Below are 13,600 nucleotides of genomic sequence, written 5' to 3'. Positions count from 1 at the left end.
AATTCGGGAATCTCCTTACATTCGAAAAGATGTAATACAAAGGTATCGGAGGGCGAATGCATAATTCAGTGTATTTTGCTGTGCCTTCACGAAGCTGCGTATAGTTGTAGGAGATACTGTACATCATCGCTTTCCTTCCAAGATACCAAGAAAGAACAAGCAAAAGCTAGAAGCAGATATTCCAGAAGGGGATATTCAAGAGGAGAAATTCCAGAAGGGAGAATTCCAGAAGGGGAAGGTCCAGAAGGGGGAATTCCAGAAGGGGAAATGGAGCGCCGAGTAAACACGCACGCGGTACGGGCCGGATGATCCCTTCCTATCAGGTCTGTGCTCAAGGCGCGCCGTCAGGTCCTGCAGAGCCGACTTATGTATATTCGTATCTGTATCAAGAAGAGCGTAAGTAATTAACTAACCAGTATCACTTACCTAATCGAGTGGGAGATGGTGGGGTTTTCAGTACTTTTTGTCACTCTAAAGAGGCCTGACAAAGAGCCGACTGTGATGCTCGGTTTGTTATCAGGAGCCGGCTATGAGCCCCTTTTCGTTCTTTCTGGGCACACTATGCGGCGTAGGATCGATAAGCCTGTCCTAAACATCAGTCGTATCGGATGCTGGTCGTGGCAGCAGTTCGAGCAACTACTGCAAGCGTTGCTGCTGAGGTCTGGAATCGGGATAACTCTCGTTGTTTGATGAGGACTTGTTCGTCTAACGAACAGCTCATGCTGGCGGTTCTTCTCGAGTTCGATGCTCGTACACTTGAGAGCGATTTATGAGTCGTTGATTTACCGCTGTTCCCTAGCTCTGACCGCGTCATTACTGCTTCATACAGAGCACATCCCTTTGCGGTTTCAACATTGTAAATCCTGTTTCGGCTGTCGCTGTCGCCGGTGGGCCGGACTATTGGATGGAAGGAAGTAGAGGACAAAACTTATGTCGTAGTGGTGCGAGGATGTCTGAAAACGGTACTGTACTAGTACTCTAAACATATTAGGACTGGCTGATATCACCATTTTGTTTTTCAAGCAAATAGCATCAAGTTTTAGTAACCACTCTCTTGCCCACTGAGACTTCAAGAGACTACATTTACCCACTTTCTGGTGTATATGGGCCAATAGAGGGCCAACTTGAGGGCTATGCAATAAGAAAGTGAATAACCGGTCCCACCCATTCCTATAGTGCTTGAGAACCTTGATCGCCTAATCACAGGCGCTCTGGTCGACTATCCTGAAATAACAAGAACGCCGTTTGCAATTTACCATGGACGGAAGCATAGCTAGTAACAGTGTCATGCATGGAGTGCACGTCACCACATACTGAATACAGTTGCCCACAACCCCCAGTGACTACACTTTTGACGTCCACTCAAGGAGCCCACATCCATTATTCACACTACCAGAACGGAATCTCGGCCCTCCCCGGCCCTCCCAGTACCGTGCCCCGCACCCCTCGTTCCCGCCACTTCCGCTCGCCCTCCCCTCGGGCCCCGACGTCAAACCCAGACGGTTGGGATCTCATTCAGTTCGCCTTATTGTGCTGCATCCAATCATCCCAGTGATGGATTACAGGCCAAGCAGGGCGACCAGGAACCCCAATGCGCCCATCAGAATCAGCTCTACCAACCAGTTGTGCTGGAGGGCACTGCGCCCCAGAAAGTCTGCACTACTTCTGCTGCTGTATTACCCAGGCCATCTAGATCACCTGATTCACCTCTGCCTAGTCAGATTCTGGCTAGGTCACATTTTCAGAACTTCGTACCCACTAGTATATGGAATCCCATTAACCTTAGCGGCCGTAAAGCGTGGCTTAATATACCAGCCAACTGCCAGACGCTTAGCAGCATAGATGAGGGTTCTGTAAAGAAATAGATTCTGGATATGGATGCGCGGCCTACCATCAACTCAGGATACTCCTATCTCATCAACATCTAGGCCTATCTACTGGAAAGAACTAGGTCAGCAACTTTATTAAACGGCATAATGATCTTTGATGATTATCAGCGTGCAAAATGCGAGGACCCAGAAGTCACCAAGCAATGGTGTAATCTTGTTAAGAATATCATAGTAAAATAAGGTATTCTTCTATTAGTGCTGAGGGATAACAGGATATCCATAATTTTGATGAGACTTGCTTTTAAATAGGTGTAGTCCATGTAGCAAAGGTCATCAAAATATCCCATCAATAAACAGCAATGTACAAGCCATACAGCCAGGGAACCACAATGGGTCACTATTAGTAAATACGTTAATGCCTCTAGATAGCATCTTTCCCCTATGATCATCTGATCATCTTCTCAGTAAGGCCCACTAGTCTTAGTAGTATTAAACACCAACCAGCTAATCAGCCTTAGTGATAATGGGACGACTGCGATCTTAGAGTTGTATATTTAGAAAAGGTCTTTAAAAAGCATACTATGGCTTGTATAATTAGGAAACCTTAGCTTTGCTAGCGTTGAATTAGCAGAGTTTACTCTTTTGGCCTACAATCTCAAGCAGGCACCAAGCCCACTTTAGTGCCATTTCGCGATCTCAGAGTCAACGCCAGATGCTCTTCCCAGGGACCCGGATCTCGACTCTCCAACTTTTGGAACTGCTGTGCTAGACGGACAGTCACATACCCTGCTTCAGTTAAGGCGTACTGCTGGCCCAGACAGATGCGTGGTCCGCCATTAAACGGAAGATACTCCCAACTGGGTCGCATGGACTCCCAACGTTCAGGACGGAACTCGTTTGCATCGGGACCCCAGATGTCTACTCGTCGATGCATCGAGTACACGCAGTACACCACAAAGGTTCCCTTTGATACAAATACCGGAGACTGGCCATCTGGCCCACCTCCAACAGGGAGAAATGTGTCGTTTTTGGCAACCCTACCATTCGTTGGGACAACGGGGTGTAGACGGAGGGCTAAAAAGAAGCATTAGCGTTGTTATTATTATGCGGTGTTGGTTGGGTGCATCATAGACAGTATAGAGAGAGCGAGAGAGAGAGAGAGAGAGAAACATACATTCGTTCAGGCAATACTTGAGATACTTCATATTCCGAAGCTCATCATACGTTGGCAGACGGCCATTCAACGTCGTCGTGACCTCATCCCGCAACTTACTCCAGATATCTGGATGCTTGGCCAACATGAAAAAGAGATTGCTCAGCAAGCCAGCAGTGGTGTCTCGGCCGGCCAGGAGGATGTTGATCAGCTCGTTCCGGATACGGCGACGGTCCGTTGTCTGGCGCGCGAGTTCGTGAATGACGAGATACTTTTCATTCTTCCTCTTCTCCTCATTATGATCGTCGCTAGGATCCATCGTCTCCTGCAACTTGACAACTCGATCAACATACTTATCCACGAACCGGTGGCAAATCCGATTACTCTGCTCTTCTTTGCGATCCCAATAGAATGTGCGCAGGAACCCCAGTCTAGACCGCATTGCGACAGCCTTCAGCGCATAGTTAAACGCTTCAGCAAAGTCGTCATCCGAGTCCTTCTCCGTTGTCGGTTGGGATCTTTTCCTCAAGCTATGCGCCGAATGACCGAATAGGAACTCCGTCGCAGAATCTATGGAATACGAGAAGAAGAGTTCCTGCAGATCAACCGTCTGCCCATCTGTCGGTAACAAGGCTAATAGATCGCCCATCATATCCTCGAACAATGACAGATCGGCCACCTGCTCACGGACGAAATTGGGCCTGATTAGGGCGCGAGACTGGGCCCAGTGGTCTCCGTCAGCGGTGAAGATACCATGACCGAGAAGTTTTCCCTGAGACTTAATACGATCTCCAACCTTGTAGTCGTTGAACTTGAGAGAGAGGATGGTTTTGATGTTTTGTGGCTCGCGGGTGAGTATCATGGGCTGATTGAGTCGCTGTCCGGCCACTGTATTACCATAATGGAATATACTGTGGATTCGATTGAGCGACTGGTGGTTTTTTGCGGCCTGGATGTTGCTCTTCATTGACTTTAAACTCCCAAACAAGCCCCTGGAGGGGCCTCTTGGAGCAGGCTGGCAGCCATACAAGCGCATGAAGCGGCGCTTTGCTAACCGACGCTCCACAGCATGGTAAAAAGAATAGATTATAAAGAGAAATGTGGCTCCAAGGATGAACCGGCTGAGATAGTGGTATACCATTTCACATACAGATTCAGAGGAACTAATCTTGTTTTGCCTCAAAAAGAATGTGGTTGGAAGTGAATAGTGGACTGAAAGACACCATCCCCAATTCAGCGGTGAGACGATGTAGAGATCATTTACAGCAAGTTGCAAACTTAACTTTCTCGGCAACTCCAGGGTCCAGATTCTAGAGTAATCTACCTAGCCAGCTAAATTTCAATTATTGAACTTTATTTCCAATTATAATCAGAGTTCATTATGATTCTTTCATCACAGGGCATTACCTGCTCTGTAATTAACTGTGATCTGTGTGCGTGTTAGACAGATGACCTACTATAGGTATGTTGATCACCCTTTTTAGCTTTATTATATCAGTTCAGCTGAGAATCTAAATGAATGCACCTTACTATAACACCTCAGTCATTGGATAACTAACTACCTGTGTAACTCATTCTGACTATCAACTTTCCCTGTGTCACTTGTCGATCGATTCCTCAGTAGGGAGATAAGGATGGTTGATCAATTACGGTGTGCTGTACTCCGTACCTGCATGATCTATCACACCGATCAAACCTTTATCATCGTATGACATGTGGCCACTTTGTCAGCTGTAATTTCCCAATCTCAGTTCTCCAAGGTCACCCATTTAGTTCAATCCACAGAAAGAGGGACTCTGAAGGCGTCCTTATTCTGACCACATCGGGGGCTTGACAGTTCAGCAGTCTACATGCAATATTCTCATGGGTATATCCTGTGTCCCCACTTTGAACTTCCCGTTTCGCCATGTAGATCTACCCTACGCTAGGCATCCTTTGGGTGGATGTACAGTCTACAGAGCAAATCCTTGGTCCTGACACGATGAAGATATTCACCCAAAACTTAGAGTTGGGAGAGCTAACTTTGTGTGCGACCACAAGCAGCTAGGCTGACAGATATTTCGATAGTATGACACTGACCTCAATGATAAAACACCATTATCGGTTGGTATGGCATTAATTGTACAATGATTAGAGTGAGAGAAAAGCAACTATTACAGTATATTACGGCTTGGCTGTACTCCGTATCTGCTCATGGATGGTCAAAGGCTTATTGGCCAAGCACCTATGGTAGTTATTGTTGATAATAATATGAACCGATGCTGCGCCAAAGGCTTACGCAAAGGAATGTTATTTCTCTCTGACCTCAATGAAAATTCGCCTCAACCCTTTCCTCCTACAAAGTATACTCATTGCAACTTCCTATTGAGGGCGTGGACACAAACACCATGAAGAGCCAGCAGGCACCATCTTCGCCGCTGAGGCCTTTCGCAGATGCCTTACCATGGTTTGCGATGGCACTCTTATTCAGCTATCTTTCCTTCATCATCTTGGACTCAACATTCGCTTTGGAAGAAACCAGAAAACTTCAGACAAAGTTTCCTGTTTATCTTGTACCCTTTTTATATGTACTGCGGCATACCTTTAAAAATAACGCCCTCAAAAGTCTTCCCTGCGGCCCGGTGAGACCTCTCCAATCGATGAATTTGATTATGGTCTGTTAATAGTTGGTTTGTAGGGGTGGTTTAGGTTCTGCAGGCTTGGCCTTGAACAACCTCGAGGCAAAACGGCTTTGAAATGGATGAAAACTATGCCGAACCCGGGTCTCATTAGGTTCAAAGAGTTTAGCAGTCGACCAAATTTGATTGTTACCTCTCCCGAAGCACTCGTTGAGGTGCTGAGCACGCGCGCGAATGATTATGTGAAGCCGGATGGTCTTCGAAATTTCGTTGCCAGAATCCTAGGATTCGGTCTGCTTCTATCGGAGGGAGATGTTCATAAAGTTCAACGGAGAGCGTCGCAAGGGTTCTTCAAGCCACAGGTGCTTCGGTTAACATATCCTGTGCTCTGGGAGAAGGCCAAAGAGATGGTGCGGAGCCTAGAGCAGGGTATCGAAGAACAAAGCAAGCAGACAAAGTCTATGGGGAATGCAGGCAACTTTTTACTGAGCGAATTGTCAAGGTATTTATCATTCCGAACTTTTTACCTGTTCACCTGCATAACTGAATACATGACTGACGAGTGGTGGCATAGAGATATTACTATGGACTTTATCGGCCTCAGCACTATGGGACACGACTTAAAGTCGTTCGAAGACAATCCGGATAAGGTAGTCGATAACTTCTCCGAACTCACCGACCCGAGTCTATTACAGATGGTCTTCCTTGTACTATCAGTGAAGGTTCCTGAGTGGATGACGGACCCATTTCGTTGGGCTCTAGACCCATCTAGGCTGACGGCGAAAAGAGCCCTCCGGACATTCGGTGAGAGGATGGTAAAGGAACGAAAGGCGTTGCTGGCGCTGAATCCTCAGGCTAGCAGAGGTAATCTGCTGGATGTCTTGATTGGACAGGGCATCTTTTCGGATGAAGAACTCGCTGATCAGCTCGTGACGATTCTGGGGGCAGGGGTACGTATAGTTCCATTTTAGCACTACATAGTAGGGCGTCCTGATGCTAAAGGGTCTCTTTTGGCAGCATGACACTTCTGCCAGTACCCTCGTGTGGTGCTGCTACGAACTGTGTCGAAGGCCCGACATCCAGCAGCAACTTCGTACTGAAATCCGTGGTGCTATTCCCTCCTTGCTCGACACAGATGCAGCATCCTGGAAGACATTGGAGTCGATGCCACTCCTCAACGCTATCATCCATGAAGTCTTACGCCTCCACCCCTCCGTTCCCATGTTCACCCGTGAGGCAATCAAGGACACTTCTATTTTGAACTACCCGATTCCCAAAGGGACTCGCGTTGTGATCTGTCCCCGTGCGCTCAATAGGCTTCCCGAATTCTGGGGAGAGGATGCTGACAAATTTGTACCTGATCGCTGGATCGACACTGATGAATCTGGGGAGAGAACTCTGAATGGTCTTGGTGGCGCGCCTACCAAATATGCCCATATCACATTTTCCCACGGTAACCGATCATGTATCGGTAAGCCGATAGCATTTATCCAGGTTCGATGCGCTTTAGCGGCGATTTTTGGTCGCTTTAACGTTGAACTGGTAGATGAAGAAATACCCTACCAGCCGCCTAGTTTTATTACCATGAAGCCACTCGAGAGCGTGCCCTTCCGGTTAACCAAGGTGGAGGGGTGGTGAAGCCAAACTCCCAAGTTGGTAGGATTATACCTAACCCAGACAAAGAAGAGGCTTATGTAATGTATATTCCCTTTCCCCCTCTCCCCTACCAGGAGAAGACGTATAAGAAAGAAGATTGGATTGTGTGGTTATCAAAACACCTACGCGAGAACCGGATCCATTGTTTATTGAATTTATGAGTGAGGGTCCTGTAGCCGTCGCTGCTGTTCAGTCTGTCTTTACAATCCGCCAACAGCAGAGGCTAGAACACCAGAGACATCATAATTACAGTTAAACCTCATAAAGCGGCGCAAGAAGAAACTTTTTTGCATACTGCATCTGGCTTGAAGCTGGCTTGATGCCGTGCCCTTGCCGACCGGCCGAGATGTGCTTACTACCACACACCATGGTACACCAGATTTACAACACTGGCTTGGCATAGTAAAGCAGATGCCCATTTTGAAGATGAACCGCACATTATTGGATGCACTTATGGATGACCACTGTCAAAATAATCAAATGCCGGTTGCGGTTAGGGGTTAGTCAATCCATCAATCCTCAGTTTAGCAGATAATGTTTTATGCTATAGCACGGTCGTTCGTTCCGATACTTAGAGGATTTTGCTGAGATCCATTTTAACGAACGATTTACAGCTAGAGAAAGAAAAGAGACCACGATTAAGCTATGTGCAAGTGGGAGATTATATAGCATATCTGAGGCTTCTGAAGAGGTAACCTATTCAGGCTTCGACAACACCTTTGGTTACCGGGGGCCCAGGGCAGTAACCAACTCTTAAATTGAACTTCAGCGCTTCCGAACCTGAGCATTTTCGGATTTTAACCCAGAAGAAATGCCAACAGTCTCCTCGTATCCTCTAGATACCTCACCGGTTTCGGCACATCCATTAGTAAAGCCGTTCTCCGCGGCTTTGGCCTTAGCAGCTCTTGTAGCTGCTGTGACATCCTCGAGTAGATACTGGAGTTCCGCATTGGTCGGTTTAGGTCCAGCAGACAGCTCCGCTTCTCTATTCCAGCGCTCCTTCGCGCCCCAAAAACCGTCAACTGAGCGCCGAGTCCAGAACGAACTTTTCATTTTGTTTACGGCAAACTCCCAATCCGTCGTATATTCTTTGAAGAATGGCTTGTAGCCTAGCAGACCCCCAAGCCACCGGCCAATGATTACACTGGTCCAGTAGCCAAAGAAAAGCCGGAAGGGCATCCATGCCGGCGCTGGAGTATAATGTCCACCTGCATCGAGCATCTGTGATCAATTAGTCTCGTGTTATATATTACGAGTAAAAGAAAACGGACTTGTAATTTTTGAATGAAATCAAGACCCCCATCGTAGAGCAGTGCATCGTGCCAGTATCCGTACCAATTCTCGAAGAAGACTCTATCAAGCTGGTTATCAATCCCCGCATCCGAACCACTCAGTAGCACTGTCATATATTCGCCCGAATCTGGATGGATGGAGAAACGATGGATACGGTTCGCGGGAAGAGAGACCTCCCCGTCTTCTGGAGTAAGGTTGCGCGACACGCCGTCAACCTCAGCCACACAGATGCCATGCTCGACGTGGAAGAACTCGGACTGGTACCGGTGGAAGTGCATTGCAGGGCCGTCGGGCCGCTGGGGACTATCGATGAGCTTCCGCAGCGCGGGCGAGACAGGTCCTTCCACGTCCAGTCTGTAGGTCTGACGCATCATAAAACTTCGACCCGGGGGCGGCTCCAGGAACTCAACAGTTAGTAGACCACCAAATCTGCAATGTGCTGTTATTAGCATCAAGGAGTGATACAGGTAGTTCCTAACTTTCTAGTTTGGAGGGGTGTTAGGGTTCAAAATAACGGCACAATACACGTTACACTCACTTTCGAATGGTATTCGACCCAGCAGATGTGTGGTAGGGCACAAATGGGGTAAGGAGACCCATCTTGTGAATTGGATAAGTCAAATTGTGGGATTTCGAAAACAACAGGTTCGTGACTGATTGGAGATCACAGCTGAGGATTTGTACAGTGGCAACGAAATAGAAAACTGTCTGCTGGATTGCCGCATTTACATCGCCAACTCACCATCATAATTATTTATTATCGCAGTATATTTTGCCCTCTACTTAAAGGGACTAAAACACCACTTGGTAGTACATTCAATCCCATAAGTCTGTTCCTACTGGTCCCGTTCCCAACGTGGTATGTGGGGCCATCACACTATTCGATGCCTATTGTGGAAGTCTCTCGGCATACTTAATTGGGGCTTCTCTCCAGGTCTCCCGAACTCGTTCGAGACCGAAATCTCCACCTCCCGGCCGTGGGTGATCCGTGGACGGCAGATATCCCGAGAAGAAATATTGTTTGAATGTCTACCCGATTAAAATACATCGCGAGGTGCTGACGGTGATTGAGGCCAGAAGTCCGGTCCCCGGCAGCATTATTTACGCCAGAAATCTGCTACTGGGGCAAATATCGTCTGCGACTACAGTTTTAAACATTCAGAAGGTGGGGAAAATGGTACGTGTTCTTACCCTAATTATTGTCCAAGGCGTTGACGCCGGTGCTCTCAAGGCTGTTGAGAAAACCGGGTTACATATCATCATTGTCGGCGCAGGCCTCGCTGGTATTTCTGCTGCAATATCGTGCGCGTTAGCGGGCCATTCCGTCATCGTCCTAGAGGCAGCAAAAGAACTTGCAGAAGTATTTCCTTCGTCACCGACTTAGGATCAAATAATGACGTCGCCTTGCTTAGGTTGGTGCAGGCCTTCAAATCACCCCTAATGGCTCGCGCCTTCTCAAAATCTGGGATCTTCCTCAAACAATATGGGACAAGGCAGCTGAGCCAACAAAGTTGACTGTCCATCGATATTCTGGGGCAGTGCTGGCCAGTGAAGTAGACTTTGATAAGAATATCCGAAGGAAATACGGTGTGCCTTTCGTTGATCTACATCGAGTGGACTTACAGCAAGCTTTGTATCGACGGGCTCAGCAGTTGGGAGTGAAGTTCTATCTGAACGAACGCGTACAAAACGTTGATCCCGCAGCGCCGTCGCTAACTACCGTTTCGGGGCACAAATACCAGGCTGACCTAATAGTTGGAGCTGATGGCTTGTGGTCACGAACTCGAGAATGCTTCCTAGGGACTGCTGATCCGCCCAAGCCGACAGGAGACTTGGCATATCGAATTGTTCTGTCTTCGGATCAAATCAAAGAGCCAGCTTTACGAGACTGGGTTAGCCATCCCGAAGTCCATTTTTGGATTGGTCCTAGATCCCACGCTGTTGGATACTCCTTAAAGGCGGGCAAAATGTATAATCTTGTGTTGCTTGTACCAGATGATCTACCTCCAGGTGTCACGAAGCAACCTGGAAATATCGAAGAAATGAAACAGCTGTTCGACGGCTGGGATCCCATGTATGCAGGTTTTGACCGGCCACTTTGCATTCCGAAATTAATGGCTAACTCGATTCAAGTCTCACTCAACTTCTAGGCTACGTTGACAGAGTTGACAAGTGGAAACTTATGCATAGTAAGAGAGTCAAGAATTCACTGCTATTACAGTAGACTGACTGTGTTGTATTACAGGAGAGGAGCTACCATCCTGGATTAACGAAGCCAATAATTTTGTCTTAATGTAAGTCTACTGATATTATGTTTCTAAAACCCAGTATCTCGAGCCATCAAGTAACATCTGGCAGAGGCGATTCCTGCCATCCCATGCTTCCGTATCTTGCACAGGGCGCTAATTCGTCCATGGAGGACGGAGCGGCACTAGGGACGATCCTAAGGTCCGTCACAAAGAAGGAGCAACTCCCGAATGCTTTGCATGCGTTTGAAAAGCTTCGAAAATTAAGGAGTGAGGCTATAGCTAGGGAAACATTTAAGCAGGTATGCACTACCTACACTGTCGAGCTCCTGACTTTATATGCTATAGAACAGGTACACGGACTGACTTCGGAGGCTATTGGCCGTAGAGGAATGATTTTCACATGCTGGATGGCCTTGAGCAAGAAGCACGTGACGAAATATTCGCATCACAGCTCGGCAAAGAAATCACTGGTGCTTTTCCCAGCCGATGGTTTGTGTCACCCTAAGTAGCCCAACAGGCATTCATTTCTAATTACAAACAGGACGTGCCCCGTTGTCCAACCATGGATATATGGGTATGATGCAATAGCCGAAGCCGAAAAAGTGCTCAAAGGCAAAGGATTCCCCAACATTGAAGAAGAACCCCTGCCCCAAGTCGAAGTGGTTAGGAGGAATTCCAGAATACGCAGTTAAGCTTTATATCAGCCAGCCAAATCCGCAAGAATATTTTTTGTTTAGAAGTACCCAGGGAGAGTGCGATTAAACCAGACGTTATCCTAATTATACGTATCTGCGTAAGGCGAATCACAAATTAACTTCGCATTCTCCTTTAATTGAGATGCTGTTAATAAGTTACCGTGGTCGAGCTATTTGCTAGGATCAGTCAGATGCATCTCGTCCGCCATGAATGAGTCGAGTCATTCACTTCACGAGCGCCATCCCTTAAACTAATTTGTATGGTGAATAGAAAGCCTCCAAGACTTTGAACTTCGCGTCGGAATTTCGAAACTGACATTTCTTGTCACATCCCTAACGAAGGTACGTCCTTCAGAATGACACGCTCAATACAGCGATGTCAATAGATCCAGATAGGCAGCTACTTTCTCTTGTCTTCAGTGAAAATTCCCACAAAGGCATCCCCGTGGCCCTTGCCCATCCCTAGCTCCTCTTCCAGGCCATGAATGCTTGTCAAATTGACTTTCACATTCAGCTCCTTCTTCTCCCCCGCCACAAACCCAGGGTCTGTCTTCCAGCCCAGCGCAATGCGCAAGATGTTCCTGATCCGTCCTTCATTCAGCTCACAACATTCATCCCTCGCCCCTTCTTTGCCTCCACGCCAGGCGACGTACCCGTCCGGTCGGACTAAAACATAATCGTAATTTTCCCACACGTTCTTAACGTGCTTCTCTCCGGCATCCAGTTGGACGTGCGTCAGCGGCATTCTCATTGCATTGGCAACAGCTTTGAATGTCGCCACCGGGGAGGTCGCTTCGTCATCCAAGTTGACGAAACCATTGGTCGTTTGATAGTCCCTTTCGACCTTTGAGAAGTCCATCAATGACCACTCTCGTCCATAGAGATCCACGATACTTGTCTGATCATCCCTCAAGAATACATGTGGCGCCCTATGCCCGGGCCTTGTACTTGGCGTGTAGCGCATGTTATCGAATCTCGGCTCCCTCGTCCCGTCGCTCACAATAATTTCGCTATTCAAATATCTCAGGTCCAGTTCCACTCCACGGTCGATATTTTCAGGTCCCACACTGTCCAGGTGTTTTGCTACCTCGGCTCGCGCCTTCTCTCCTTCCTCGCTCTCCTCGAGGAAAATGTCTGTGTTCGGGGCCGTCATAGTACGCACGATCATCGGCGTGAATTTGCCGATATGGGCAGCACAACGTTCGAGACGCAGCATCATGTTCGGTCTGCGCTCATTCGTATATGAAGTAACGAGGTTGCCTCCGCCGATGCCTTTGTGTAAAGCTGAAAGACGCCACGCGAGCGAGATAGCGTCTTCCACGCCGCTGTTCATGCCATAGCCGCCATGGGGCGGGTTCTGATGGGCGGCGTCACCGCAGAGGAACACCCGGCCGTGTCCATCACGACTGACGTAGGAATCTGCAAGAGCGAAGTTCGGGCGCCATCCATTCGCCAGCTTGATTTCGTCGATTTTAAATTTGTAAGGCTTGCCGAGACTGCCAAGGACACGATAAGGGATTTCTTCGGGATTTTCTTGGAGCTCTCTGATGGCGGCGGCATCAGTAGAGCAAGGTTCGTGACAGGTATAGGTGTCGACGTCGTCTTGGTCAATCATAAAGCCGCCGTGGAGGCCAAAGGCATGCCACCACTTGCCGAATGGGGATAATTTGGTGAGTTCTTTGGACCGGAAATGGACCATGAAAAAGGCACCTGGCCTTGGTAGAGAGAAATCACCGCCATGTTAGCTGGTGACACTTGAGGCCGGGGGGTGGAAGGAACACTCACAGAGGCCTCCCCTGAAGTTCAATCCCGACGCTCTTCCTTACTCTACTGCGGGCACCATCTGCGCCAACCAAGTAAGGTGCTCTAATCGTCTTTTCCTGATTGTCMATATCTCTGAAAGTAGCACTGACCCCCTCATCATGTTCCTCAAGCGATATAAATTTGTAACCAAAGTGAGTTGCAATCAGGGGTTCAGCAAGGCATTTTTTCTTTAAGAATGCTTCAAGCACTATCTGCGAGCAACGCTGACCCGGCTCGGCAGGCTGTGAGCCATCATTATTTGCGTGAATCTTGGCGCGATATTCGTTGTTGCTTGGGATATGCT

General features: G+C 47.9%; 5 protein-coding genes across 5 annotated transcripts; 2 read left to right on the top strand and 3 right to left on the bottom strand.

The window, feature by feature from the left end:
• Positions 1-2,484: 2,484 nt before the first annotated feature.
• On the bottom strand, positions 2,485-3,844 carry Asppvi_009946 (cytochrome P450; the record flags this gene model as incomplete). The annotated part of the gene is made up of 2 exons (XM_043305792.1): positions 2,485-2,903; positions 3,004-3,844. The coding sequence occupies 2 exons, from the start codon at positions 3,842-3,844 to the stop codon at positions 2,485-2,487; spliced, it is 1,260 nt and encodes a 419-aa protein (XP_043161727.1).
• Positions 3,845-5,731: 1,887 nt separating this feature from the next.
• Positions 5,732-7,238, top strand: Asppvi_009945 (cytochrome P450; the record flags this gene model as incomplete). The annotated part of the gene is made up of 3 exons (XM_043305791.1): positions 5,732-6,102; positions 6,175-6,550; positions 6,618-7,238. 3 exons carry the CDS (start codon positions 5,732-5,734, stop codon positions 7,236-7,238), a joined length of 1,368 nt encoding a protein of 455 aa, XP_043161726.1.
• A 783-nt stretch (positions 7,239-8,021) lies between these two features.
• On the bottom strand, positions 8,022-9,149 carry Asppvi_009944 (uncharacterized protein; the record flags this gene model as incomplete). The annotated part of the gene is made up of 3 exons (XM_043305790.1): positions 8,022-8,477; positions 8,528-8,978; positions 9,088-9,149. 3 exons carry the CDS (start codon positions 9,147-9,149, stop codon positions 8,022-8,024), a joined length of 969 nt encoding a protein of 322 aa, XP_043161725.1.
• Positions 9,150-9,723: 574 nt separating this feature from the next.
• Positions 9,724-11,490, top strand: Asppvi_009943 (uncharacterized protein; the record flags this gene model as incomplete). Its single annotated transcript, XM_043305789.1, has 7 exons — positions 9,724-9,909; positions 9,962-10,623; positions 10,683-10,738; positions 10,795-10,843; positions 10,908-11,097; positions 11,184-11,287; positions 11,340-11,490. 7 exons carry the CDS (start codon positions 9,724-9,726, stop codon positions 11,488-11,490), a joined length of 1,398 nt encoding a protein of 465 aa, XP_043161724.1.
• Positions 11,491-11,893: 403 nt separating this feature from the next.
• On the bottom strand, positions 11,894-13,192 carry Asppvi_009942 (uncharacterized protein; the record flags this gene model as incomplete). Its single annotated transcript, XM_043305788.1, has 1 exon — positions 11,894-13,192. One exon carries the CDS (start codon positions 13,190-13,192, stop codon positions 11,894-11,896), a length of 1,299 nt encoding a protein of 432 aa, XP_043161723.1.
• Positions 13,193-13,600: the final 408 nt, after the last annotated feature.

The sequence above is a fragment of the Aspergillus pseudoviridinutans genome (genome assembly GCF_018340605.1).
Source record: "Aspergillus pseudoviridinutans IFM 55266 DNA, scaffold_7, whole genome shotgun sequence".
NCBI lineage: Eukaryota > Fungi > Ascomycota > Eurotiomycetes > Eurotiales > Aspergillaceae > Aspergillus > Aspergillus pseudoviridinutans.
The sequence above is the reverse complement of the archived record's forward strand: the minus strand, read 5'-3'. Positions and strand labels throughout refer to the sequence as shown.